At 38.4% G+C, this 26,058-nt stretch overlaps 2 protein-coding genes and 1 non-coding gene across 14 annotated transcripts in view; 2 read left to right on the top strand and 1 right to left on the bottom strand.

The window, feature by feature from the left end:
* TENT2 (terminal nucleotidyltransferase 2) overlaps nucleotides 1-13,905 on the top strand; it is a 59,587-nt gene extending 45,682 nt beyond the window's left edge. For 9 of the 11 annotated variants that reach the window (XM_044925444.2, XM_006053973.4, XM_025296357.3 and 6 more), the window contains 4 exons: nucleotides 260-396; nucleotides 9,700-9,791; nucleotides 11,773-11,852; nucleotides 13,656-13,905. In XM_044925444.2, the coding sequence (XP_044781379.1) occupies nucleotides 260-396; nucleotides 9,700-9,791; nucleotides 11,773-11,852; nucleotides 13,656-13,730 (384 nt within the window). In that variant the 3' untranslated portion in view covers nucleotides 13,731-13,905. Of the gene's footprint in view, nucleotides 1-259; nucleotides 397-8,357; nucleotides 8,679-8,705; nucleotides 9,427-9,699; nucleotides 9,792-11,772; nucleotides 11,853-13,655 lie in introns of those variants that run through there. The other 2 variants (XM_025296360.3, XM_006053977.4) reach the window with 2 other exon arrangements.
* A 3,646-nt stretch (nucleotides 13,906-17,551) lies between these two features.
* Nucleotides 17,552-26,058, top strand: part of CMYA5 (cardiomyopathy associated 5) — a 99,238-nt gene continuing 90,731 nt past the window's right edge. Inside the window, exon 1 of one of the 2 annotated variants that reach the window (XR_006639753.1) lies at nucleotides 17,552-17,910. Coding sequence is in view for 1 of the 2 variants with exons in the window: in XM_045162135.1 (XP_045018070.1) it covers nucleotides 17,762-17,910 (149 nt within the window). In the remaining variant the exon portion in view is untranslated. The remainder of the gene's footprint in view (nucleotides 17,911-26,058) is intronic. The other variant, XM_045162135.1, reaches the window with a different exon arrangement.
* On the bottom strand, nucleotides 23,833-23,904 carry TRNAC-ACA. Its single transcript has one exon. It is a non-coding gene; the product is annotated as a tRNA-Cys (tRNA).

The following is a 26,058-nucleotide window of genomic DNA, read 5'->3' as shown; positions in this document are numbered from 1 at the left end:
AATCTTTTGCTACCATAAGAATTCATTTGGTTAACTGAGTGATATACCTCAGTTGAAGATTAGAATATCTTAGTTTTTCAGGTTCTTTCTGGCTTAGTCCATACATTGTTGAAATCTTTACTGGGACAAAATCTTCAAATTTCCAAATTGCCAACATAAATTCTTTCTTCTCCAGACAGCCTTATATTAGGATTTATAAGGTTTTTTGGGGGTGTGTTTTTAAATGGCCTCACACATTTTTCCTTTTTCTTTTTGATAGGAATCTTTTAGTCCTTCTATACAGTTGCACCTTGTACATCAAGCGCCATGTAATGTTCCTCCTTACCTCTCAAAGAATGAATCAAACCTTGGGGACCTCCTACTGGGCTTTCTGAAGTATTATGCTACAGAATTTGAGTAAGTGAAACTTCAAATTGTGTATATTTGTTTGTATATAAGTGAATGCTACAAATTGGGTCAGAAACTGTATTTATCAATTTCATTGTTAGAAACTAGCTCAGAAATGTGTAGTTTATAAAATGTAATACCTAATGTTTCAAGCTAATAAAAAAAAATTATAGTTTAGTAAGCCTACTTCAGAGTCCCTTAGACTGGAAGGAGCTCCAACCAGTCCATTCTAAAGGAGATCAGTCCTGAGTGTTCTTTGGAAGGAATGATGCTAAAGCTGAAACTCCAGTACTTTGGCCACCTCATGCAAAGAGTTGACTTATTGGAAAAGACTCTGATACTGGCAGGGATTGGGGGCAGAAGGAGAAGGGGACGACAGAGGATGAGATGGCTGGATGGCATCACTGACTCGATGGATGTGAGTTTGAGTGAACTCCGGGAGTTGGTGATGGACAGGGAGGCCTGGCGTGCTACAGTCCATGGGGTCGCAAAGAGTCAGACTCGACTGAGCGACTGAACTAAACTGAACTGAAGCCTACTATTAGTTGATTTCAGTAGTGATCCCCTTTTATATTTAGTTGTCTCTTTACATAGTAAGACCTGAATAAATGTGTTGGTCCTGTGTCAGTTCAGTTCAGTTCAGTCGCTCAGTCGTGTCCGACTCGTTTCAACCCCATGAACCGCAGCACACTGGGCCTCCCTGTCCATCACCAACTCCCAGAGTTTACTCAAACTCATCTCATCCTCTCGTCCCCTTCTCCTCCTGCCCTCAATCTTTCCCAGCATCAGGGTCTTTTCAAATGAGTCAGCTCTCTGTATCACGTGGCCAAAGTATTGGAGTTTCAGCTTCAACATCGGTCCCTCCAATGAACACTCAGGACTGATCTCCTTTAGGATGGACTGGTTGGATCTCCTTGCAGATGCTATATAATTTGGAATATATATTTTATAGGAACTTAAAATTTGTAGTAAAAAAATAAGCTAAAGCAAACTTGGAAAAAGATGTAGTTAATACTAGATATCTGGATAAATAGTTGTGTTTGTATGGTATATACATCAAAGAATACTTCTCATTTTTTCCTCTTTTGGTGAGAGTGATACTTAGACATGAAATAGTAAAGTGTATGATTGGGCTGGCCATAACTGGAAGTTCTTACGGGAGTTCTTAGTCCAGATAGAGTGGAATTAGGAGTTGTGTGCAATTCTTGTCATCAGTTTGGGAAAGCTTGAAGGAGGGAATGAGAGAATTTAGGAGTGGTAAAACATTAGAGGAGGAGAGCACAAGAACCATAGGATACTGTTTTGGAAAGGTTTGGAGAGGGGAACAATAATAGTAAGAGTAATAAATTGCTTTTACTTGGTGGGAAAAACTGTTCTAAGGAGATCATACACATTATCTTACTGAGTTTACATGAGTTGGTGTTATTTTATGCCTGTTTTACCAGTGGGACATACGGAGAGGTAAGGAAACTGGTTGAAAATCTCATAGGTAGTAAGGGGACTATTTCAGATTATTTTGAATGCGAAATTCACTCTCTTAACTATGATACTTTATTGAAATGTTGATACTGTCTGCTGTCATACAGTAGGTTTGAAGAAACCTGACTCATATAAGATGAAACATAGGGCCTGAAGAAGTGTTCTTTAAATTCCTTCAAATAAACTTCCATTTGTTTTGTTAATGTTTGTGTCTCCATTACCTTGCCCTATGTCAGATGATTGGTACTTGGAAAATACTTGTTATAGAATCATTTTGAAGGATAAAGATTATGGATATAAGTCAAAGATCCTTAAGGTGACTTAAAAATTACTGAGTTAGGTTAACAAAATGAGTAAGAAAAGTGCTAAAGGAAAGTAGTTCAATAAGAATGAAGTTTTAATAATTCAGGTTAAAAATGATTAGGACCTGAATGTAAGTCTAGGCAGCAAAAATATAAAGGAAGGAGGAGCCTTTGTTTATATAAAGGAAAAATTTAAGTCTGTATGGGACATAAGAGACTATAAAGATCATTCTGGAGTTAAGACTTTTTTAAGATGTTGTAATGATAATAGCTAATGTTTCATGAATGTTTACCTAGTGCCCTGCAGTATGCTGAGTGATTCCCATGTATTATCTCATTTAATCCTCACAAGAACTCCCTTTCACGCTTTGGGAATTTGTGAACTTTGTCCTCTGATGATATAGTTAGATAACAAGAGAACCAAGACTCAGATTCCAGTGTCTCCAAATGCTTAATGTGTCTCTCACATGCTTAATTGTTAGACTGCATCAGCATATCTGTGGTGTCATGTCAATTAGATATTGGGGAAAGTTTGTAGAGAGGGAAGGGATTCATAGAAGAAAGGTATTTTTCTGCCATGTTGAGTTTAGGATTAGAGCATCTAGGGAAATGCCTTGAAAATCACTTGATTTTCAAGTGAAATGACTGAAACAAAATGATAGACATTCAGATTTGTGTGTTAGTTCACTTTGAGCTTGCTGTGTGGTATGACATGGCACTAGAATGCTTTTAGATACACTTGTTATTACGAAGCATGATTCAGGTGACATTTATCTCCTGTTTGGTCATGTAGTGCACTGTTGTTTTGTACCAGATATTTTCAGAAATTTGACGATAGGGAGCATAGCCAAGAGTTAGTCATGGTAATAAACTAGGTGCCTGTTGTAGGAATCCTGGCAGCCATTAGAAGGGTTTGTAAGGATTTCTTCTGAAGTTTGAGATACTCAGTTAAAAAATTCGCTTTACTGAGAGACAAAGAATTAAATGCCTGTGAAAGGATGCTAGAGTACATGGTATAAATGTTGCAGAGATTTTTATACAGCCATTTAAAAATTGCTAAGATTTTCTTACCTTCTTCACTCACAGTTTTCTCCTTAAACCTTGCTGCTGAAAATTACAAAAATGAAGCCAAGTTTCTAGAAATGTACCCCTCAGCAGGGAACTGACAGGATAGGAGAAAGGGGGTCAGATGGCTCAGGGAATCTGGGAGATGTACAGTCAGTTTAATCATTTATATTTTAGGAAAAAGAAAAATTTAAGTTTTAAATATCTTATAGACTCATAGATACTGGAGATTCTAGGAACCTTAAGAGGTATCTATTTTATAATCGCCTTTATTTTCTTGATGTCTAATCACACGTCATTACTGCTAGTCTGTCTGTTGAATTAAAAGTACATAATTATATACTTAAATACATACTTTAAAAAAAAATACAAAAGATCCAATTTTTTTATCTCCTTCTTATTTTTACTTATTCCTTATTTTATTTAGTCAGTAAATCACTGAGTGCCTACTGTATACCAGGCTATTTTCTATTCACTGGGGATATGGCAGTTAAAACTGTCTTCATGGAGTTTATGTAGAGAGTCATGGAGAGACAGACAATAAATAAAATGTATACTATGTTAGATGGTGGTAAGTGGAGAAAAATTTTTTTTAAAAAGCAAAAAAGATTCTGATGTGTGTAGTTGTTGCTGTTTTAATACCTGTATTGCCATTTAATACCTAGCATAGAGAGAGAATGTTCTCACCAAAAAGGTGACCTTTGAAAAAAAGATCCAGTGGAGTGGAAGTTGTGAGTTACATGTCTACATGGGAGAAGAACAGAAGGAAGAGCAACTGCAAAGACCCTGAAGTGGAGGTTTGCTCATGTTCAAGGAACAGCAAAGAGACCAGTGTGACTGGAACAGAGTGTAGAAGTTAAGGGTGTCAGAGAATTAAGGAAGTCCATGTCATGTAGGGTCTTATAATGAATTTTGATAGCTTTGAGTTTTTCTCTTGTAAGTGGGAAATCACTGAAGGGGTTTCAGTAGAAAAATTACGTGATCTGATTTAGTTTGTAACATTTTGCTGGATGAAAGTAAACTGAAGGGGGAGCCAGAGGCAGAAGCAGGGAGACTATTTGGGAAGGTATTGTGGTAATCGAAGAGAAACCATGTGACTTAGATAAAAGTGGTTGCAGCGGAAGTGGATGAGAAGTGGTCAGATTTTGCTTATGTTTTAATTTGCACCAGATTAATGTGACATAGAGAAAGAGAAGAGCCAAGAATGACTTAAAAGTTTGAGACCTAAGCAACTGAAAGTATAGAGATGCTCCTAGGTGCGATGCGAAAAGCAAGGAAGAAACATTACTGATTTTTAATGTTTTAAGATTGAGATACCCACAAAATATTCAAGTAGAGATTTTAACTAGAGAGTTGGATATGTAAGTCTAGAGTGCAGGAGAGAGGTCACAGTTTTAGGGGTTTTTCATCTGGTAGATGGGATTTAAAAGCTAGAAAACTTTTTGATAAAACCAAGGGACTATAGATAGAAGAGAGGAAAGGTCCAAAGACTAATAAACCCTTAGATACTCCGATGTCTTAGGTATACAAGGTTAAGAAGATACATGAATGTTTTAAGTGATGCAATGAAGAGAGAGACAATTTAGATATTCTGTGACTGGCCTAATTTCTCAAAAAGTCAAAGTTTTAAAAAAGTGGAGGGAACGTTTCCAGATTAAAGAGATGGAACAATCAAATACAATGGATGAAGCTTGATTGCAGTCTGATTGGGGTGGTGAAATTATAAAAGGCATTTGAGTTACATTAATGTCTTAATGCTGCTGATGTTATGAAGGAGAATGGCCTTATTCTTAGGTATATGCCAAAGGATTAAGAAATGAAGTTTCTGCTAGAGCTTAATAAATGGTTTAGTTCAAAATAAACACATATAGGTACACACACAAGCAAATGTGGCAGAGTATTAACAGCTGTTGAATTGCTTTTGAATTTTATGTTTTTTCATTTTTTTAAATTATTTTTTATTGAAGGATAATTGCTTTACAGAATTTTGCTGTTTTCTAATTTTTTAAAAACATTTTATTTCATATTGAGGTATAGCTGATTAACAAACAGTTCTGTAATAGATTCAGGTGGATAATGAAGTGTCTCAACCATACATGTACATGTATCCACTCTTCCCCAAACTCCCCACCCGTCCAGGCTGCCACGTAACATTTAGCTGAGTTCCATCTGCTATACAGTAGGCCCTTGTTGGTTATCCATTTTATATATAGCAGTGTGTACATGGCCATCCCAAACCTAACTATCCCTTCCCCCATACTTTCCCCCATATGCTTTTCATTTTTCCATTTGAAAAGTATCATAATATACAGATGAACTAAAAATGAGATGTAGGTATGAGAAGGAACTAATATGTAATGTAGTAGTCTAAAAAGGAAGACTCATTGAGAAAGGAGGGAAGCCAATAGAATGTTGTGTTTTGGAATCAAAGTGGGGAAAACATTTTGAGGAGGAAGGAGTGATTACTTGTGTTGCAGTTTTGATTGATCAAGTACGAAATGAGAACTAAAAGCTGACCATTGAAGCATTGGTCAATGTGGATGCTACTGGACCCTTGGCAGGAGCAGTCTTAGCGTAACAGTATGGACAAAAAGCCTTATTGGTGTGAGCTAAAGAGAGAAAGGGAGGGGAGGATTTAGATACAGGTGGTGTAGCGAATTCTCTCGGGGGATTTACATACTTGTAAAGGGGGCAGTTGGTGATGGACAGGGAGGCCTGGCGTGCTGCGATTCATGAGGCCGCAAAGAGTCGGACACGACTGAGCGACTGAACTGAACTGAACTGAAAGGGGGCAGAAACAATAGGGTAGAAATTGAAGGATTAAGTGGAGTTGAGTATTTGTTTTTAGAAAGGAGAAATAACCCATGTTGATGGTAAAATTGGTGATACCAGAAAAGTTGTAAATTTTTAAAAACAGTTTTATTTATTTATGACTGCACTGGGTCTTGGTTGCTTTGTGTGGGCTTTCTCTTGTGACTGGGGGCTGCTCTTCATTGTGGTGCTCAGACTTTAGGTGCAGGCTTCACAAGTTGCAGCACATGGACTCAGTAGTTGTGGTACTAGGGCTTAGTTGCTCCACAGCATGTGGGATCTTCCTGGACCACAGCTCAGACCCGTGTCCCCTGTGTTGACAGGTGGATTCTTATCCACTTTGCCACCGGAGAAGTCCAAGTTGAAGCAAAGTGTTGAACAGTCTTCTTGTTTGAATAGAGAAGAATTGGAATCTGTACCACAAATGGAGTAGAAGCACTGACGATTCATTATAATAATGGAAAATTATGTACAGACAAGTGTGGATTGATGTGGGAACTAGTAGATACTGTCTTTTGACTGCTTTACTTTTTTAGTGAAATGAAGCCTGGACGTCAGTGGGGAATGAGTGTGAGGGAGGAGGTTTGAGAGGTGGGGACAAGGCAGAATTGTTATGTAGAAGAGTGAAGGAGTGAGTGAACCGTGGAAATACAGGATGACTGCTGGGCAGTAGCATTTAGGATTCTTTTGAGCTAAGTCATTATGAATTTAAACTGATCATAAATTCAAAGGTCAACATGGTTGCATTTTTTTTTTCCAGTCCTGTTTCACTCCTTGGGAAAGGATTGGAATAAAGATTTAATTATAGTTGTTCAGTGCTGCAAGAGCAGGTAGGAGAGTTGAGGGATGTACAAGGAAGGGATTTTAATAGTTGACTGTGGACAGGGTATATTCAGTCTTGAAAATGTGGGCCCAGTGTTGTCTGCAGGATATCTTGTTGTAAATGTTGGTCTGGGGCTTAATAGCTGGAGAAAAAGACTTAGGAAAAGAAACATCAGAGTACGGAAGCCTGGCCTGGGATGGGTGGTCTAGCATTTGAAGAAGATTGAAAAAGACAAAGTCTTGATACTGGCATTTAAAGGGTCAGGCAGAAGAGAAGCCAGTCAAAACAGAACTCTAGGATTCAAGTTTTTCTGTGTACAGGATTTGAAATCCCTAACAAAGTGTTTGCTTCTCAGCCCTTAGTAATTACTAAGACCAAAAAAATAACATTTTTTCACTTAATTTAACTAGTTTTAGCATATATGTAGCCGTGTGGTATCAGACCCATCATTTTATCTTTGCTATAAGAATTTTTCTTTGTAATGTTGTTGAAGACTACATTTCGAATTTAATCAGTTGTCTCAAAATAAACTTTGTCACAAAAAAATGAGTACCAGTCCATTACCATTACTGATGAAAAAAGCCAATATCTTACCAATAAAGAGTCAGAAATCTGTTTTGTATTCAAAAGATTATTGTTATCTAATCTGTTTTAGATTAAATTAAGTCCCATATCTGTTGTTTTTTCTGAAACATCACTCTTTTATAGATTGTCTTATTTTATACTTTAATTATTGACAATAACAAATTTTCATATGGCAAGGAAGTTACAGTAGAGAAATATGGTATGACAAAAGGCTTACTTTAGAGCTTGTTTTAAAGAAGGAAATGTGTAGGGAAAATATTTCTAAATTACCATTTGATTTCTACATTGAAATTCACCTATAAGATTAAAAATTGTATAAAAGTTATGTATTATGTTTTATGATTTGAAATATTTAATAATTTAGACATATTTAAAAGTTCTTTAAAAATGTAGTCGTTTGAATCAGTTTAAATAGTAGTGATTCAAATATTCTTTTTTCCCCTCTGTGAAGTACTTCAGATGATACAGTCATTTAAATAATAATTTGGGCTGATTATAGGTTGAAGATTAAATAATATCTGGTTAGGGATGAAAAAGTGAATATGAATGTGTCACATATGTTTCTGTGATCCAGTTTAGAAATTCAGGGTTGAGTTTAATAGAAGTAAGGAGAGTCCTTTGACTTAAGGAAGTAAAAGTTTTAGTTTAACAGCAGGATGTGGTGTTTCAACGTTTTAAACTTGTCTGAGAGGGAAAAATCAGTCCACCTCTTTTTTTTTTTAACATAATGTTTCCAATATTAATTCTACTGCAGATTCACCTGTCCTGTAAGTTGACATTTGAAACAAGGAGTCTCAGGAAAAAGTTCATTTTTTAGTAGTGAAAGTTGTCTTACATGTAATAAAGTTAAGTAGCACAAGATGTAATTCTGTGTCCTCTTGTTTGGTTTGGCAATGTGATTATAGAACTCTCCCCTTGACGGTGTTGTCTTGAAGATTTTGGAAACACACTTGGGCCAGTAGAACAGTACTTCTTTTCTGTGTGAAGTCCATACTGATGGAGCTGCTGTACATTTAAGGACCTAAAACATCTTACTGTAACCAGTACTAAGTATTTCTTTTTGACAGCCCACTTACTTTTAAAAAGCATAAATTCTGACATATATTTTTAAAGAACTTAAAACTGTCTTTGCAAGCTATTCCTAAACTGTACTCTGAATAAGAAAAAATAGTCATACTTTGAGGATCATTTTCAATTATGAAACTTCACAAGATGCAGTGTTTTCTTGCATGTTTAACATAGAAATTGGTCAGTTTTCCAGAAACAAATGCCATGTTGGATCCACGGTTATATCCTTATGGATTCTCTAATAAATGGAGGAATAGTAGGATGAGTGTTGCATTTGGAACGTCCCAAACTATCGTCTTCCTCCTCCTGGAATGATGGAAAAGCTGAACACAACTGAAAAAAAAAAGATACCAGCTTCCCCCAGACACATTTTTTTCTTGAATACAAGCTGAGTAGTTATATGTTTTTAAAATGTTTAAAGGTATACAAAATTATTATAAATTAAAAAAACAACAGCGTAAGGTTAGGCCTTAATAAAGACTGGACAGTCGACCTTCAAGCATGCTGATAAAATTGCTTTGCTTGACTAAAACTTCACTATAAACAGCTACATCTGATACACAGCAATAACAGTATGTTTTCATAGAGTATTCTTTTTCTAAAATTTCTACCATAAATTGTATCGGTAGAGGTACACCTGAACAAAAATTACTTAATGATACTAAAAAACAACACAAGAAGATCACCTCTCTTAAAAAATAAAAAATTCTTACTGGGGTTTAACAAGAAACAGTTGTTTGCTTACTTACAGATTATTTTTCTTATTACATTTATTAAAAAAATATTTATTGAATACCTAGTTGATACTAAGCAACTAAATGAACAATAAAAGAACAAAACAAAAATAAATAGCTCAGCATCTTGGAGCTCTCATCTAGTTAGAGGAGACACAATAAATAACATACATAAGCAAATGATTAGAAATCTAAGTTTTATGGAAACAAAAGAAGTAGAGAAGGGGGAATGAGACTTGAGGTGCAGAGAGCTGAAGCAGATTTCAGTTCTATGAGAAAATCAGAGTATGCCTAACTATTGATAAAATAAAAATAGTAAAAGGGAAGTTAAGAAAATAGTTAACATGATTAATGTTTTTCTTTTCTTTAAAGTTGGAGTACAATTGCTTTATCATGTTGTGTTAGTTTCTGCTGTACAACAACATGAATGTTTTTCTTTTTACAGCTGGAATAGTCAGATGATTTCAGTTCGTGAAGCCAAAGCCATTCCCAGGCCTGATGGTATTGAATGGAGAAATAAATACATCTGTGTAGAAGGTAGTTTTCCCACAACTAGTTTCTGTTTACCATCCAACTTATATAGTACTGACAGAAGCACTTGAATAATTTCAGCTTATATTTCATGTAAAAGTAATATATTTATGTCCTAAAGTGGTTTATAAGTTTTTTAATCATAAGATTTTAATTTTTAAAACACGGTTTAAGCTTCTTTCATTGTAAGAAATAATAAACAAATTTAGGTGTTAAATGTTTCTAGTCGATAAGATTTGAGCAGTCTACATGCATCCCTCATGCTTGTAGTTTGCTGAAATTTATTTTCATGAGTTATAGGTGGAAGAAAATACTTTTTTCATGTGATGGTTCTTTGAAATGAAATTAGTTTTTTTATGCTTAAATATTGATAATTGATACAAGCTTGAGCTTGATTTTATGACTATAAATTGATTTTTCTTTTAAAATTAAATGCTGTGAGATATTCTATTCTCTAAAATTAATTTACATGTAGTTGAATACTTCTTTAGGTTGGTGGAAACTTAACTTCAAGAGGCAATATTGTTCTCACAGATTCCAGATTGATGACATTTGTAAATCTTGAGATAAAAAGGAATTAAAGGGTTGAAATATGGCATTTGTAGGAAAACACTCAAATTTAAAATATTTTAATCTTGAATTATAACGCAGCATTTTAAGAGTTTATAAATGTGAAATTGAATCTCCTGCTTTAGTGTTTGATTTGCTAAATTGCACACTGTGTTTATATTTTAGTTACTTGGTTCTTGTGAATATTAAATACAGTTTTGAAGTGCTGTACACTATGTGATTTGATAGTTGGGCATATGGCATTATCTGTTCTAAGAAGTACAGTGATAATAAACTCTTGTTTGAAATAGCCTTTCGGAGCAATTAAAAAAAGGAATTTTAAAAATTGTGAACCTGATTAGATTATATGACATACCTAAAGTTAACCTCTCCATCAGATTCACACTTTTTTGAGGTCTTCCCCCTCATTCTAATAACTTCATTCTCTTTCTGTTTAGTCCCTCCTTTCAACTTTATAGCATACATAGATCTTCTTATCTTTGAAAAATACTCTTGACTTGATCCTACTGATTGAAAATAGATCCTGCTGGATCTTTCTGTACTTTTTTTTTCCTCTTTTTTAGTGCTAAAATTCGTAAACTCTAGTTTTAACCTGCTACTGGCATTATTTCAGCCCCCATTTCATTCCTAATGCCTTTAGTTATCCTCCTTTTCTCACTTTTATCTTCAGTTTCCTTGTTCTCTTAAATAGAATCAGTTTGTATATGAACTACTCTCTTATTTTGTGGGTGAAGGGTGAGTAGAGTAAGGATGAAGACATGGAAAGTAATGTTGGAAACACACACAAAATTTCTTCTTCTGTTCTCTTGTCTTGACCACTTGCTGTCCTGTTTTTCTCTCTTTCACGGCCAAGTCACCGTTCTCACTGCATTTTTTAAAGCCATTTAGTCACCCCATAATTCTCTGTACTGTCTGCCGTCCTCCCTGGTATTAAACCTCTACTTTCAAAGGCATTGACCTTTTTCCTACTAGACAAATCAGTGGTCTTCTAAGTTAAATTTAAAATTACCTTCCTGTGATATTTGACACTGACTGTATCTCTTGGTATAGTGGCTTTTATTCTTTTTGATAACTCTTTATTCTTTAACTTATATTTATTCTTTTCACAGTAGGTTCCTGACTCGCTAATTCTTCAGAAATCTTAGCAACTTTTGTGATTTAGACTTAATATTTTTGTTATTTAGACTTAATACCTGTGCTGGTTACTTCATTTTAGACATCTCACTTTAATTGTATCTACTTTGATAGTTCATAGCTATTATAAAACTGTTTTCTGTAAGCATAAATCTAAGAAGATGCAGTTGCTATTATGTAGGTCAGAAACTGTCAAAATATTGGCAGTTTCATGTAATTAAATAAAAAACTGAAGTTCTCATTTTAATAATATCTTGTTTATATGTGCATTTTAACATTGTAGAACCTTTTGATGGAACAAATACAGCAAGAGCTGTGCATGAAAAGCAGAAATTTGATATGATCAAGGATCAGTTTTTAAAGGTAAATAATGCATCAGATTAACTCTAGAAACATTAGTGCACTACTGTGCTTTGAAAATTAAAAAAAACAAGTATGTAATAGGAAAGAATAGCTCTGGTTCCTGTGCTGTGGAGCAATCAGTAGGGCACAGTGGGGACTTTATTACTTGAATTTAAAAATACTTTGCCTCTACAGAGATCTGACTCTGCTTTTACTCACATGGCTTTCACTTTGTGGATATAAGCATTTTCACAGTGAGCTTATTAAGCTCTGAAAATGAGTGAATAAAATTTAAAGGACTCCCTTCTCTCCGTAAAATGTCAGGGAACCTGTAGCTTTAGAAGACAGCCATGTCTGTTCCATGTTTTTCTTCTGTATACCCAATTGTAACAAGGAACGAGGGCTCCATTTTATCTTTATTTATATTCTAGTTAAATATAGTTAAACAAGATGTGTGTGTGTGTGTGTGTGTGCACACACATTTTATGTATATATACTTTAGTCATATATATGTAGACTGTAGTTTATTCCTTAGCTCCCTAGTCCGCAGTATGAATGTATTCATCAGTGGTTTTGCTAAGATGGATTGACTCCTAGCTTCAAGTAATTCAACAGTACACAGTAGAAACACACTGATAGAAATATGTACTTTGAGACGTATAAGAGAGAGTGCTTCACAGAAGAAAGAGATCAAGGAATTTTAGAGGTTTAGTTTTTTTGTTATCAAGACAACCAAGTAGATTTTATTTTGATGATAATTAAAAATGCAAGTGTATCATATTACAAGCTGTCCTTCAAATTAGGCCCTCTCAGTTTGTCAACCAGAATAGAAAATTTTTAATGAAATGGAATTCTGCAGGGCAAAGCAAGTATCCAAGAGGGAATATTTTGTCTCTCAGATTAAATTGAGAACTCAAAAATAGCATTTCTACATTGTCATTCTTATTAATGAGTGGGCCTGCATGCTTGCTAAGTCGCTTCAGTTGTGTCTGACTCTGCAACCCTGTAGACCATAGTCTGCCAGGCTGCTCTGTCCATGGGATTCTCTGGGCAAGAATACTATAGTCGATTGCCATGCCCTCCTCCAGGGGATCTTCCTGACCCAGGGTTGAGCCCCCATCTCTTAAGTCTCTTGTTTTGGTGGGTGGGTTCTTTACCACTAGCGCCATATGTCTCTACTTGTGATTGTTTAGGTATAAAACCAAGATTTTTAGTCAGTTGAACAATTGAAGTGAGAACAGACTCAAAGATTGCAGCCACATTTTTGGGTAGTGGGCCTAATTTTTAGCTTATAAACAAGAATTTCATTTTCCTTCTTTTTTTTTCTTCTTAAAAATTCTATTCACTCATCTAGATTCATTGTATAAAATGCTTTATTTACTCTCTCCTTTATAAATAAAATTTTTAATTGACAGAGCTTTCTAGATACAAAATAAGTCAATCAAATAATTGAAGTAGTCTTTCCCTACTCTCTCAAACCCAAAGTTTTTGTATTACTTTCATATTTTAAATGACATCTAAATCTGAGAATAAATGTTAATATTGTCAGTTGCTTGTTTTTTGTACCACCTGTGTGTGCACTTCTTTATGAATGAATTCGAACTATATAGATGTAAAAATTTTAAATAACATTTTGTTTCAGATGACAGAGGCAATACTTTTACTCTTGCTAAAAACTTGGGAGATTAAAAGCATACACAAAAAAAGTCACCCCAAATTTTACTGCCTAGGAAAATCACTGTTAACATTCTAATAACTCCCCTTTCAGTCCTTTGTTTCACATATATTTTAGGTTTTAAGAATGATTTTTTCTTTCTCTTCCAGTCATGGCACAGATTGAAAAACAGAAAAGATTTGAACAGTATACTACCTTTAAGAGCTGCTATCCTGAAAAGATAACTGGCCTCTATTTCATAATAAAGAACAGTAGTAACATCATAATACGTTTTGTCTACCTTCATCGTGGTTTCTTTTTAATTGTTCTTGTTTTCATGTTTTATTCTTAAGAAGACATACTTATATAAAGAGTGCATATTTTATTATGATGTTTCCTAATAAAACCCTTTGATTTAAAGATGTATTTTTGAAAATGTTTACATTGGTGGTTAGTAATATTATGGCATGAATTTTCAGGAGATCAGATAAAATATTTTTTGGGGAATTATCTGAACAAATAAAAGGTTTTTGCTATAACTTTAATTAATTGTACCACATGCTAACACCGAAGAGACATGTGGACTTTTTTGGAAAGGGTCTGATTCCTACATCCTTAAAGTAGGACCTTCAATAGATGGTTTGTTGCCTAAGTCTCTTCTAGTGAAGTGAAGGTTTGAGTCAGTTATTCAGTTACTTGAAGCAAAATGACATCTTTGATTTCATTCAAAGAACTACAGAGGCAGGAGATAGTGGACAGTTGCCCTAAGCCCTCACTTGACTGATCAGGAAAGACTGAGGCTCTGGTTGTATACATAATAGTATTTCATTAGTACCTCACATGCCTTTGGTGGACTCAAGATTGCTTTAAATTTTGTGTTGAACAACAGTACATTTTGCACTAGTAATATGAGCACTAACTCTGTATTACACAGCAGTTAGGGAATTGTTTTGAAGAATTGGTTCAGTGTAGACATTTCGAAAAGATTAAGTTCTCTGTGCTTTATGATAGCTTAGTGCAATATGCCCTTTTGCTTTACTTCCCATTTTCCTGCTTTTATTTTTCCTGTGATATGAAGCAACAGAAACTGAAAGATCAAAATTGAGATTATATCCTATTGATAGATTCAGAGTTTTATCTGTGTACAATTACAGGATTGTAATCTAAACTGGAAGTTGTCAGTAGTAAGCCACTATAAAATGTTCTAGATAAGACATAAAATTATTATAAATAAAAGCATAGCATTTGTAAAGGTTTCTTTTTTAGTATTTCTTTTCCACAAGAAGAAATAGTGGTGGCTGCTAAAAAAGCTACAGTGTTTATTAAGGTTGTTTTTGGTGTAAATATTTGTAAATTGGTCAGTGCCTGTAAATTTAAATATAAATAATCTTAAAAAACAGTTCTAACTTTTTCAAAAGGACTGTGTACAACTTTTTTTTAGACCTGCTGAGGCACAGTTTGTTACCTCTAATGTATTTGGATTTTTTGCAGACCAATTCAAATGCTAAGACTTGCTTTTTGACTTGTAAAAGGTGCATATTTTCATTTTTTTCTTTAAGTTTAAAATTTTGTATGATCAAATGGAATAAAGTTTATATATGAAAATTGATGATATGGTTTTTTTTGGGGGGCATTGTTTGTTTTTTTCTGTGGAAGTCTTCACTTCTGAGATGAGATTGAGGGTGTAGTTCTCATCTGGAACTGAACTGAATCCGGTTATTGTGTGTAATTATTTAGATTATGCAGAGAATCTTGAAATCAAGTTCATTTTTGGTTAAGCCAACTAGCCACATCAGCACCTATTTCTCTGGCATTATTAGGAATGAAGCTTTCCACACAGATGAATTTTTTCAGTTTACTAGTGATTAATGCTTTTGAAGTAATTAAGCTTTAATATACTAATTTTTTTTTCTGGAAATTTCTCTTAATTGTATTTTATACTGTGCAACTCTTCTTTATCAGAATGTGTTGTATTTAATTAATATTCTAGTAATGACTCCAGGTAATAATTATAAACAATAAATAATAGCCATAGTACTCCATAATCCTGTGTAGCTCTCGGGTGTCTAGGGCATTATCCCTCTACCGTATTACATTTCCTAGTAAAACCCCAGAATTTATCATGGACATCTTCACTGCCACTGTTTTCTCAGCTTTCAGTGACCCCTGGCGGCCCCATCTCAGTGCTCCTGCTTTTCAGCTGTATTGCTGTAACAAATAGATCAAAACGTTAATAAATTTATACCCAATTGTAAATCAATACAAACTGGGTATCAATACCCAGTTGTAAATCAAAGCTAAGATTATGCACTTGTGACTGCTAAGTATGTCAGATAAGTGGTATGTCAATATATGAGAAGTTTTTAGGCTTTTAAATTGTTTTCAATGTGAATTACTTATTTGTGTTGTGAATAATACATTCTCTTATTTTCTGTTTATATTGATCTGGCCATTTCTGTTTATTTGCATTGTTGAGAAAGTAGTGCCAGAAAGTTTAAAACATGCAGTTTGTACTGCAGCTCTAAATTGTGGATTGGTTTGAGCTAGGGTCTTCACAAATCTTGTTGACTGTAGTTAGTGTTCGTAACAGACTTTGAGTTAAATGGAGGGAATACACAATGACTACCTGTGGTTTTGATTAGTATTTAATAGATGCCCATAGCTGTAATTGGTTCCTTTCTGTCCTAGTGAGCAGACATTTGGGGTTACTAATGCAAAAGCCTAGCTCCTGTAAGAGAAGGCATATTTCTGATGTTAAACCTGATTTAGTGAACCCTGGAAGACTGGACTCTGCTGTCTTCCCTCACATGGCCCCTGGCTGATGCTTCTGAACTGCGTTTCAACTAGCTGCAGGTCTTTTCCTCACAGACCTAATGCACACACAAAAGCTCATGTTACTGGGGAATACTGCCTAATTTACATTTATCATATTTAACAACTCTATGAATAGAATTTTCTGTAATTAAAAATCAGTGTTAGCTCTTCTAGCCATAAAATCATCCTTATAAAAAAAAATATGTATTGCAAAGATATCTCTACTTGTACATAGTTGGTCTTGGTCCTGGTCTCTTCAGTGCAGGGGACATTGATTAAGCACCTAATATATGCTAAGTACTTTGCTAAGCTTCCATGCTTGTAAGAAATGGAGATAGTGGGACAAAGATGAGTAACAAACTAACCGTCTAGTCAGGGAAAGAAAGAGACACAATTTTAATATAGGATAATGTGGGAACTTGAAGCAGGAGTATTGAGCTTAAGCTGGGGATTCCAGAGAAGGGTACAGTCTTGAATCATGAGTATACAGGTAAATAAAGGCCGGAAGAAAGTTTCAGGGGAGAGGAATTTGTAAATAAAGACAGGGTGGTGTGACTTGATGTATGTTAGAACTCCTGACTTATAAAGAAGAGAGGAGGCAGCTATGATGTGAGTTGTTAAGCATTTATCTTCCCAAGGAGCTTGGGCTTTAGTCCCAGAGCAGTGGAAAGCCATTGAAGTATCTTAAGCATGGCACGGCATGATCTGGGCCTTTGGGTTGAATTTCAGACAAAACAGACTTGGGCCAATGTAGGGGAAATTATTCCTCTTCATAGTTTAAGATCTGTGGAGATGAAAGTTTCCTATCTGAATAATCCAAGGGTCACTCACTGAGAAAGAACACAGTTTATTGATTTGCAAATATAAAAGGAGACAGGGGTTCAAAACTGGGCTTTTGAAATGGGCAGACTTTGTCTCCCATTCGGTCGCTTTGCTAGCAAGGAGACCTTGAGCAAGCTAGGTAGCCATCCGAACTCTGCAGAGCCAAACCAGCATCAGTTAAACCTACCGCAGCAGAGCTGGCGGGGAATCATTACGAGTGCCTGAACTAGTAGGAAGTGCTCTGCTCTGTAAGAAAATAGTGGTTAGGTTGGGATAAGGGCCCACTGAGTAGCTCAGCTCGGCCCCAAACCTAAAGCCTACCGAACCCACTCTAGAGCAGAGGCAGGGGCCGGGTGCCGCGAGGGAGCGGTGCCCGCCGGTTGCCCAAAGGCCCGCCAGGAAGCTGCCTGGACTGGGGCGGGGAGGGCTGGGGAAACTGGCAGACGCCGGGGAAGACAGAAGCCGAGCCTGGGCCCAGCTCGGTGGCGAAACCTCTTGACGCCTTCTATTTAAAGTCGCGGGGCCCACCCGCCCCCGGGAGGGAACCCGAGCCGCCGAGCCGGGCCGGAGGCGCCGTCAGAGGGAGAACAGCAGGCGCGGCGCGGGCGGCTCCGGCTCCAGCTCCGGCCCGGCAGGCGCGATGGCGAGCAGCGACGGCAGCCACGCCGCGGAGAGCGCCCTCGGCGCCGACGAGGAGGAGACCCGGGCGCCGGATGCCGAGGAGCAGTCGGGGGGCGAGGAGGACGAGTCGGCCGGGGAGTCGGAGTCGGAGTCGGAGCCGGACGCCAGGTACGCGGGCCCTCGCTCAGGCCCGGGGGGCGGCCGCCGGGGGCGGGCAGGCGCTGCGCGGGCCGGCGCCGCACCCTGCCTTCCTATCTTAGGCGCCCGCGTTCGTTTCCCTCGAGCTAAGCGCTCCTTCTCTGGGGGCGCTGCCTTGTGAAGAGCTGGAAGGCGCTCGCTGTCAGCTGGAGTGACAGGCTCGCCTGCAGCGCCGAGTTCATCCCTCCCCACCCCTCCTCCTTCATTACCGAACCCTCACCCCAGCCAGCTCCTTGTGACGTGCGGCTCTTGTTTATTCCCGGGGATTTACTTGGGTCCTGCCTCACTGCACAGTTGTGCAGAAAGGTTTTTATTTGTCCCAAAGCCTAGGAACAGTCTTTAAAGCCTGAGCTAGAGGAGAACAGAGTGTGTGTTGCGGGGGGAGGGGCAGGCGGAGAAGGCTTTTCTGGAAACTTCGAATGACTGGAGCTCTCCTGAATGTCTAGTGCTGGCCTAAGTCGCTAGAAGACGACTTCGTTTTGGGACAAAGGCCCATATATTCTCTGGAGAAAAGAAGTTTGAATTTTTGTCACCCCTGCTATTAAAACACTGTTTTTGTTGTTGTTTGATTTTTTGGTCGCAAACATTTCAACACACATGAATACAATTAGGAAATACTGTATACAGATATGTCTCCCTCTATTTCCGTCTCACTGCCTTCTTTCTTGTAGCCTCTAAAAATGAGAATAGCAGGAATCATCTCTTCTTGATTTGAATTTGGTTTTATTCTTCCTTGTTCTCTTTGAGTATGGAGTTTTATTGTTTGTTTTTAGTTTTAGGGTTTTCATTTGTTTGATTTTTGCTTTATCAGTCAGTCGTGTCCCTTCCTAAATCTGTTATTTCAGTAAATGGTTTGGTAGGTGACGGATGTGCATCACTGCAGAGAGCCCATGTACCCCAAAGGTAAAAGTGCTCCCAACGGAGACCAGCAGCGCTGGAGCTGAAATCGCCCACAGAATGGCGCTGCTGAGGGTGAAGTGTCCCCCAGATAAGTCAGGAATGTCGGTCGCATGTTTACCAAGTGGGGAGCAGGCCCAGTCCCTGCCCTCAAAGACTTTCTGGAAGAAGTTAGGAAACAAATATGGGGACCGTGAGACGATGTGCTAGATACACGAGAGCGGTGGGAAGGACAGCCCGGGTGCTGTGGAAGGTCAGGAGGGTGTGTAGGCCTGTGACTGCCTTCCAGATTGGTAGGCATGACGTAGGCCCTGGAGAATGGGCAAGAGGTGCAGGAAGGAGCAGCAGAAGAGAAGGCATCTGGAGATGGAGCAGGAGGAGGGACGTGTGGTTCCTGGGCTGTACTGGGAAGGCACGTCTGTCAATCCTAGCCTTGATAGCCCTTTTCCCTTAGTGGTGTCCAGGCTCCCCCGATCCTTGCCCAACCAAAATTTGCCCGCAGAGAATCTGAAAACTTGTTTACGCTAAAAAGTGAGCAGCTGGGACTTCCCTGGTGGTCCAGTGGTTAAGACGCCACTGCAGGGGGTGCAGGTTTAATCCCTGGTCAGGGAACAAGATCACACATGCCATGTGATGCACGTTCCCCACCCCACCCCCCCAAAAAAAAAATCAAAATGTGAGCAGCTGACAGCAGTTCAGAGTACCACTTTGGGGTTGCATTGCCTTTCGACAGAGGTCAGGGTCTTCAGGTAAAGAGTTGATTTATCCGCAGTAAGCTTCAGCCTGCTGTGACTACACATGTAAGGTGGACACCAAGCCAAACAGAATGCGTAGAGTGGAGGGAAGCATGAGGGGAGAGGTAGATGATGGTGGAGGTCTTGAAAACCATCCCATTAAAAAATTTTTGGATTTGATGACGTAACAAGAAATCAGTAAAGTTCTGAACAGGATTTAGGAGAACAGAGTGGTATTAATGAGACTCACTGGCAGATTGAAAAGTTGGGTTAGGGGAGGGCTCAGATCAGAGAGGCAGAAGCAGAGAGAAAGGAGATGTGTGGGGGTTGCTCCACGGTAGGGGCGAGGGGTAAGGAAGTGGCAGCTGTAGCTCCTTTCAGGAGAGAGACGCCAGGCAGGAGGAACTCCTGGGAATTGGGAGTCCCTAAACTTCTTCTTCCTTGAAGTGTGATCAAAACCCAAACCATTTTGATGGGCATGAGTTTGCAAATGTGGCCTAAAGTTCTTCTTTCTTCTGAGACTAGAATTGAGAGCTTGGGATATTCTCTAATTTATGGCAAGAATAAGGAGACAGTCTTCCTCTCAGCTCCTTCATTCAAGTTTTAGAGCTAAGAGAGGGCTCCCTTACTCTTTATCAGGCTAGGTGCTAGGTGTTTGCATATGCTTTCTCATTTTATCTTACCTATTTTTAAAAATGTTTTATTTTAATTAATTAGTTAATCCACCTATTTGGCTGTGCCAGGTCTTAGTTGTGGCGTGTGAACTCTTGGTTATGGCATGTGGGATGTAGTTCCTTGGCTAGGGATTGAACACCGGCCCTCTGCTCTGGGACCGTAGAGTGCCAGCCACTGGACCACCAAGGAAGTCCCTGTTTTCTCATTTTAAACCCTCCCAGCCACACTGTGAGGTAAGTGCCCTGCTACATGTGAGAAAACTGAGGCTTTACATATTTGCTGAGGTATAAGGCAGGAAAATGCTGGTTCTGTTTACTGTCAGCCACTGTTAGACTTCCGCCACCTTCCTTCTTTTGGAGGAGAGACACTTCCTTGCAATAAGGAAACTTGAATGACTCCAACTAGCTTTTACGTGAAAAGATTATTAGAGGAAAAGGAAAGATCTCTTCTTTTGGAATAACAGTGGAAGTTTTTCTCTTCTTGAATGGAAACATTGTCTGCATTTCTTTAAGGGATCAGAACTATTCGCAGAAGATGAATTGCAAACGGATTTATTTACATTGAGAGTTACATGAAAGTAACTGAATGGAAATAGCTTAAATAATAACAGAATGATTGATTATGGCATCTCTATGATGTGGAATTATTAAGCCATTTTTAAAATGTTACTTATGAAGAGTTTTAACGTTATGGCAAGTGCGTATATTGAATCTGAAAAAAATTTTGTATAATTTAGAATCTCACTATAAAGTACATCATGTATTGGAAAAAGGCTTAAAGGGTTAGTAAAGGTTAACATAATAAATAGCATAATAAAGGTTATGGTAACTTATTAACCTTAAGGTTAAAAAAAGTTAGTAGTGGTTGTCTCTGAGTGATGAGATAATGTCAACTAAACTTTTGTTTTTACCTGTATTTTTTGTTGTTTCTCTAATGAACAGATAGTGCATTTTATTATCAGAAAAAAAAACTTCATTTTTTAAAATTTGAAAGATACAAAGCATCATCTGATTGTGTATCTTTTCTTTGTCCTTCCAGGAATAATATATAGAATTATCTATAGCCACCTTTGAATCCTGGGGGTGGGGGGAGGGAATCACCTTTAATTTTAAAGTAAAAAAAGAAAACCATTACACACACCAGTACTTATATTGGACCAGAGAGTTATCTTTCTGATGTATCATTCAGTGATACGAATATTGTTGGCAGGGAGAAGCCTGAGTGGAAACTCCGTTTTGCCATTCCATCATGGGCAAATTCTCTATCCTCTCTGAGCACCGTACTTCTCATCTGTAAAACAGTATAATTTTACAGATGTATGCAAAGGGGTAATTAGTGATAATTCCTAATTCATAAAGTTGTCATAGAATTAAATAAACTATATGGACATGTGTAAGAGTGCTTTGCCTTTAGTAAGTTCCCAGTAAGTTGTAGTTTCTTACATCCCTTCAGATGAATCATTATTGGCAGTAAAGCTACCTTCTCTCCACCATTCATCAATGAGGGGAGAAAGATATCTCTAGTTTCAGTATAAGAAATGGCCCTATTCCACTTGGCTTTCCTGTATTCATTCATTCGCTAAACATTCATGGAATGCCTACTTATAGCCATGGACCATGATGGGGATACAAACATTACTAAAATTCCGTTACTGTCCTCAAGATAGTCACATTCTAGGTGGAGAAACAGATGAACATAATTATGTCATTAACTGTTAAATGAAATTTAAAGAAGGAAAGGTCTGTATAAAATACCTCAGAGTAGGTGGGAAGTCCTGGGGTCTGTCTTGCCTACAGGGATCGGGAAAGGCTTCATCCCGGGCCTTCGGAGCAGCATCTTCAAATCATAATGAACTGCCCAGAGGGCTCATTGATTGTGGGTGTTAGAAAAAGATTTTCATATTGCTAAAACTTCATACAAAATTTGTATGTTAAAAGCATCTCTATAAAACCTGCAGGATTTTAGAGCTAGGAGAGGCTATACAAACATCTTTTCCCAACCAACCCTTTTACACTCAGAAACTGAGTGTCAGGGGATATTTGTTTGAAATCACACAACTTTTTAGCCTCAGAATTAGGACTAGATCCAGGTGTCTGGACTCCAGTGTTCATTTGTTTATTCATTCAATGACTATGTATTGAACTCCTACTATGCACCAGGCACTTACAGAGGATACAGTAGTGAACAAAAGGAACCAAGTAAGTCCCTGCCTTCCTGGGAGTGGCTTTCCAGGTTGGGGAGACAAATAAGCATTTACTACAAAATATGTAGTAAATCAGGTGGCATTAAGTGATAGGAGGACAAATACAGCAGAGAAGGCTTACGCTGTTTTGGATCAGGTGGTGAAGAAAGCCTCTGTGAGGAGGTGACGTTTGAGTAGAGACTGAAGAATGAGTATTCTAGTCAAAGAGGAGAGCTGGTGCAAGGATGCTGGGGCAGGAATCTTTGTGGCTTGTTTGAGGAACACAGGGAGGTCAGGTTGCCGGGGCAGATATATATGGGGAGAGTAATGGGAAATGGGCTTCCCTGGTGGCTCAGACGGTAAAGCATCTGCCTGCAGTGCAGGAGACCTGGGTTCGATCCCTGGGTTGGGAAGATCCCCTGAGAAGGAAATGGCAACCCACTCCAGTACTCTTGCCTGGGAAATTCTGTGGACTGAGGAGCCTGGTAGGCTATAGTCCATGGGGTCGCAAAGAGTCGGACACAACTGAGCGACTTCACTTCACTTCACTTCACTTCACTTCACTTCAATGGGAAATGAGTCTAAAAGGTGGTGGGGTTGCAAATCATGTAGGGCTTTGTAGACCGTGGTAAGGTCTTCAGATTTTGTTCTGAGTAATATGGGAAGCTGGGTTCTGCCTACCATACCACTCAGGGTTCAGAAAAGAAGAACATAGGGAGGGCATTATCCCATTAAATAGTAAGCATCTCTGTATATTCATATACTCACTGAACACCTGCTGTGTGCCACATGCTATACTAAATGTTCGAAGTTTATGGTCTCCAGTGTGGAGGGATATATGTAAATAGACATTCATGATTTTTGTATTTTTCTGACTGTAGTCTGATGAAGCCTGGCTTTTGGTCTTTCTCACAGATCACTGGGGCTTCCCTTGTGGCTCAGATGGTAAAGAATCCGCCTGCAATGCAGGAGACCCAGGTTTGATCCCTGGATCAGGAAGATCCCCTGGAGAAGGGGATGGCAACCTACTCCAGTATTCTAGCCTGGGAAATCTCATGGACAGAGGAACCTAGCACGCTACATTCCATGGGGTCACAAAGAATTGGACACGACTAAGTGACTAACACTTTCACAGATCACTTGGACATTTTTCAGAATTTTTGTTTTGAATCTTTTCTGTTGGTCAGTTTTAATTTCTGTATTTAAGCACAAAGGATTTTTGTTGTAGCAGTACCAAAAACTTAAAAATTACCTTCATTTGCAGCTTGAAGTGAAGTGAAGTGAAGTTGCTCAGTCGTGTCTGACTCTTTGCAACCCCATGGACTGTAGCCCACCAGGCTCCTCGGTCCATGGAATTCTCCAGGCAATACTGGAGTGGGTTGCCATTTCCTTCTCCAGGGGGTCTTCCCAACCCAGGGATCGAACCTGGGTCTCCTGCATTGTAGGCAAACGCTTTACCATCTGAGCTACCAGGGAAGCTTAGTGCCTGTTTAAAAAGGTCTGCAAAGCTGATAGAATTAAAATTATTAGTGACATTTATGTTGAATTAATCATTATAAGAAACAACCCTATCGGAAGGTGAGGTGAGTTTATAAATGGTTTTATCGGTGTGGAGCACTCTGTTGCCATGTATCTATTTATATGATGTCTCCCACTGCTGTGCTTACCTAGGTGTTTTGACAAGGGTGTTATTTGAGACAGCCCTCTTTTGAGGTCAGTGGAAAGGGCTGAGACGGGACGGGTGACTGCTTAGGATGCCAGAGACTGAGGGAGGAGAGAAGATAAAACAGAGGCTCTTGAAGCCAGGAATTGAAGAGCTATTTAAGTGTTGGCTGCACGAGTATTACATGCCCTTGGTGAGACTTTGACTTAATATAGGGGACTACAGAAAGAGCTGGATTTTTCTTTTCCTTTGAAACAGCAAACCTACTAAAATGTAGCGCATTAACTGATAGAACTTTCCCGAAACAAATAAAAGGTGTCTTATCTTCCTGACATATTCTGAACATAGGCTCAATGAAAGCCTTGACTCATTTCAGACAGTGTAACCAAATCTCCCTTCCTTCCTACTCCAAAACTTAGAGAATCCAATATTTCTATTGGATAATAAAATCACTATAATGTGAACTACATGTATAATTTAAAAATTTAAATTTAAATTTATATTAAAAAGTAAAAAGAAAAAGGTGAAATTAATTTTAATATTTATTTAACTCAATATCCAAAGTATTATCGTTTCAACATGTAATCAATATAAAAACTCTTAATGGGATAATTTATTTTTTTGTATGCAAAGTCTTGAAATTTGTGTTTTACATTTATCACACATCTCAATTCTTGCCCCTCCAACTCCCCCAACCCCAGAGTGACATTTCAAGTGATCAGGAGCCGCAGATGGCTAGTGGATACCATACTGGACAAGAATGAGCTGGATAATACCTAGAAACCCACTAACTTCGCTGGGAATCCAGAGAACTGTTCATTGATAACAAATTCTATATGCTTGACCCTGTGATAGGCATGAGGGACCTACGTGATTGGATGGCACAGTTCCTTCCAAAGAAGCTCACAGCCTGGTGAGAAGCAGCAGTTAATTCCAACATAATGTCATAAGCACTACACTAAGGGCATTAACAAATGAAGGCAATGGCACCCCACTCCAGTCCTCTTGCCTGGAAAATCCCCTGGGTGGAGGAGCCTGGTAGGCTGCAGTCCATGGGGTCGCTAAGAGTCGGACACAACTGAGCAACTTCACTTTCACTTTTCACTTTTCACTTTCACGCATTGGAGAAGGAAATGGCAACCCACTCCAGTGTTCTTGCCTGGAGAATCCCAGGGACAGGGGAGCCTGGTGGGCTGCCGTCTCTGGGGTTGCACAGAGTCGGACACGACTGAAGCGACTTAGCAGCAGCAGCAAAGACATATATTCTTCTTAAAATGAGATGTAGAATGATTCTGCCCAGGTGAACCTGAAGCTAGGTAGAAAGATATTCCAGACACAATATGTGATTACATATCCTTTAGTTCCTGGTTTTGGCTCTTGTGCTAATTCCTGCTCTGTCTCAGCTTTCTTTTTTTCATCCAGAATCACTTAGGCTCTTCAGGACTGGGAATATTTGTTGAATTAATAAGTTAACATTATGAATAAATGAGTGAATGGATGGATGAGTAGGTGAATGCAAGTCATCCAGACTCCTTCAAGAAGCACATTTAGTTGGGATGTTGAACCTGTTAGATTAAATAGACTTTCATTACTTGCTGACCATTCATTTTTCAATTGACAATAGCCAGGGACTCTGGAAATAAATAGCTTGGAGGGGACAGTGATAAGTACCAAGGATTGTTCAATTAGGATGTCTGTGGTTATCATTTCCCCCTTTTGTGACTTGTTGGGAAACCTCCCCTAGACTAACCTTTGAGCCAGATCATAGATGGACAGATAAGAATAGGCTTTACTCTTTGCCCAGAGTAAAGTCCTCTTAAGGCAACTGGAATGTACTCAGTTCCGAAATTCCATGTCCTGGTCTGATCAAGTCTAAGATATATGGGAAGATTAATTGATGCTGCCGAACTCTAAACACTCAAAGCCCTCTCATGGAGCCACTACTATGTTTTCTTAGTTTGGGTAAA

Source organism: Bubalus bubalis, chromosome 11 (assembly GCF_019923935.1).
Source record: "Bubalus bubalis isolate 160015118507 breed Murrah chromosome 11, NDDB_SH_1, whole genome shotgun sequence".
NCBI classification, from domain to species: Eukaryota; Metazoa; Chordata; class Mammalia; order Artiodactyla; family Bovidae; genus Bubalus; species Bubalus bubalis.
The sequence above is the reverse complement of the archived record's forward strand: the minus strand, read 5'-3'. Positions and strand labels throughout refer to the sequence as shown.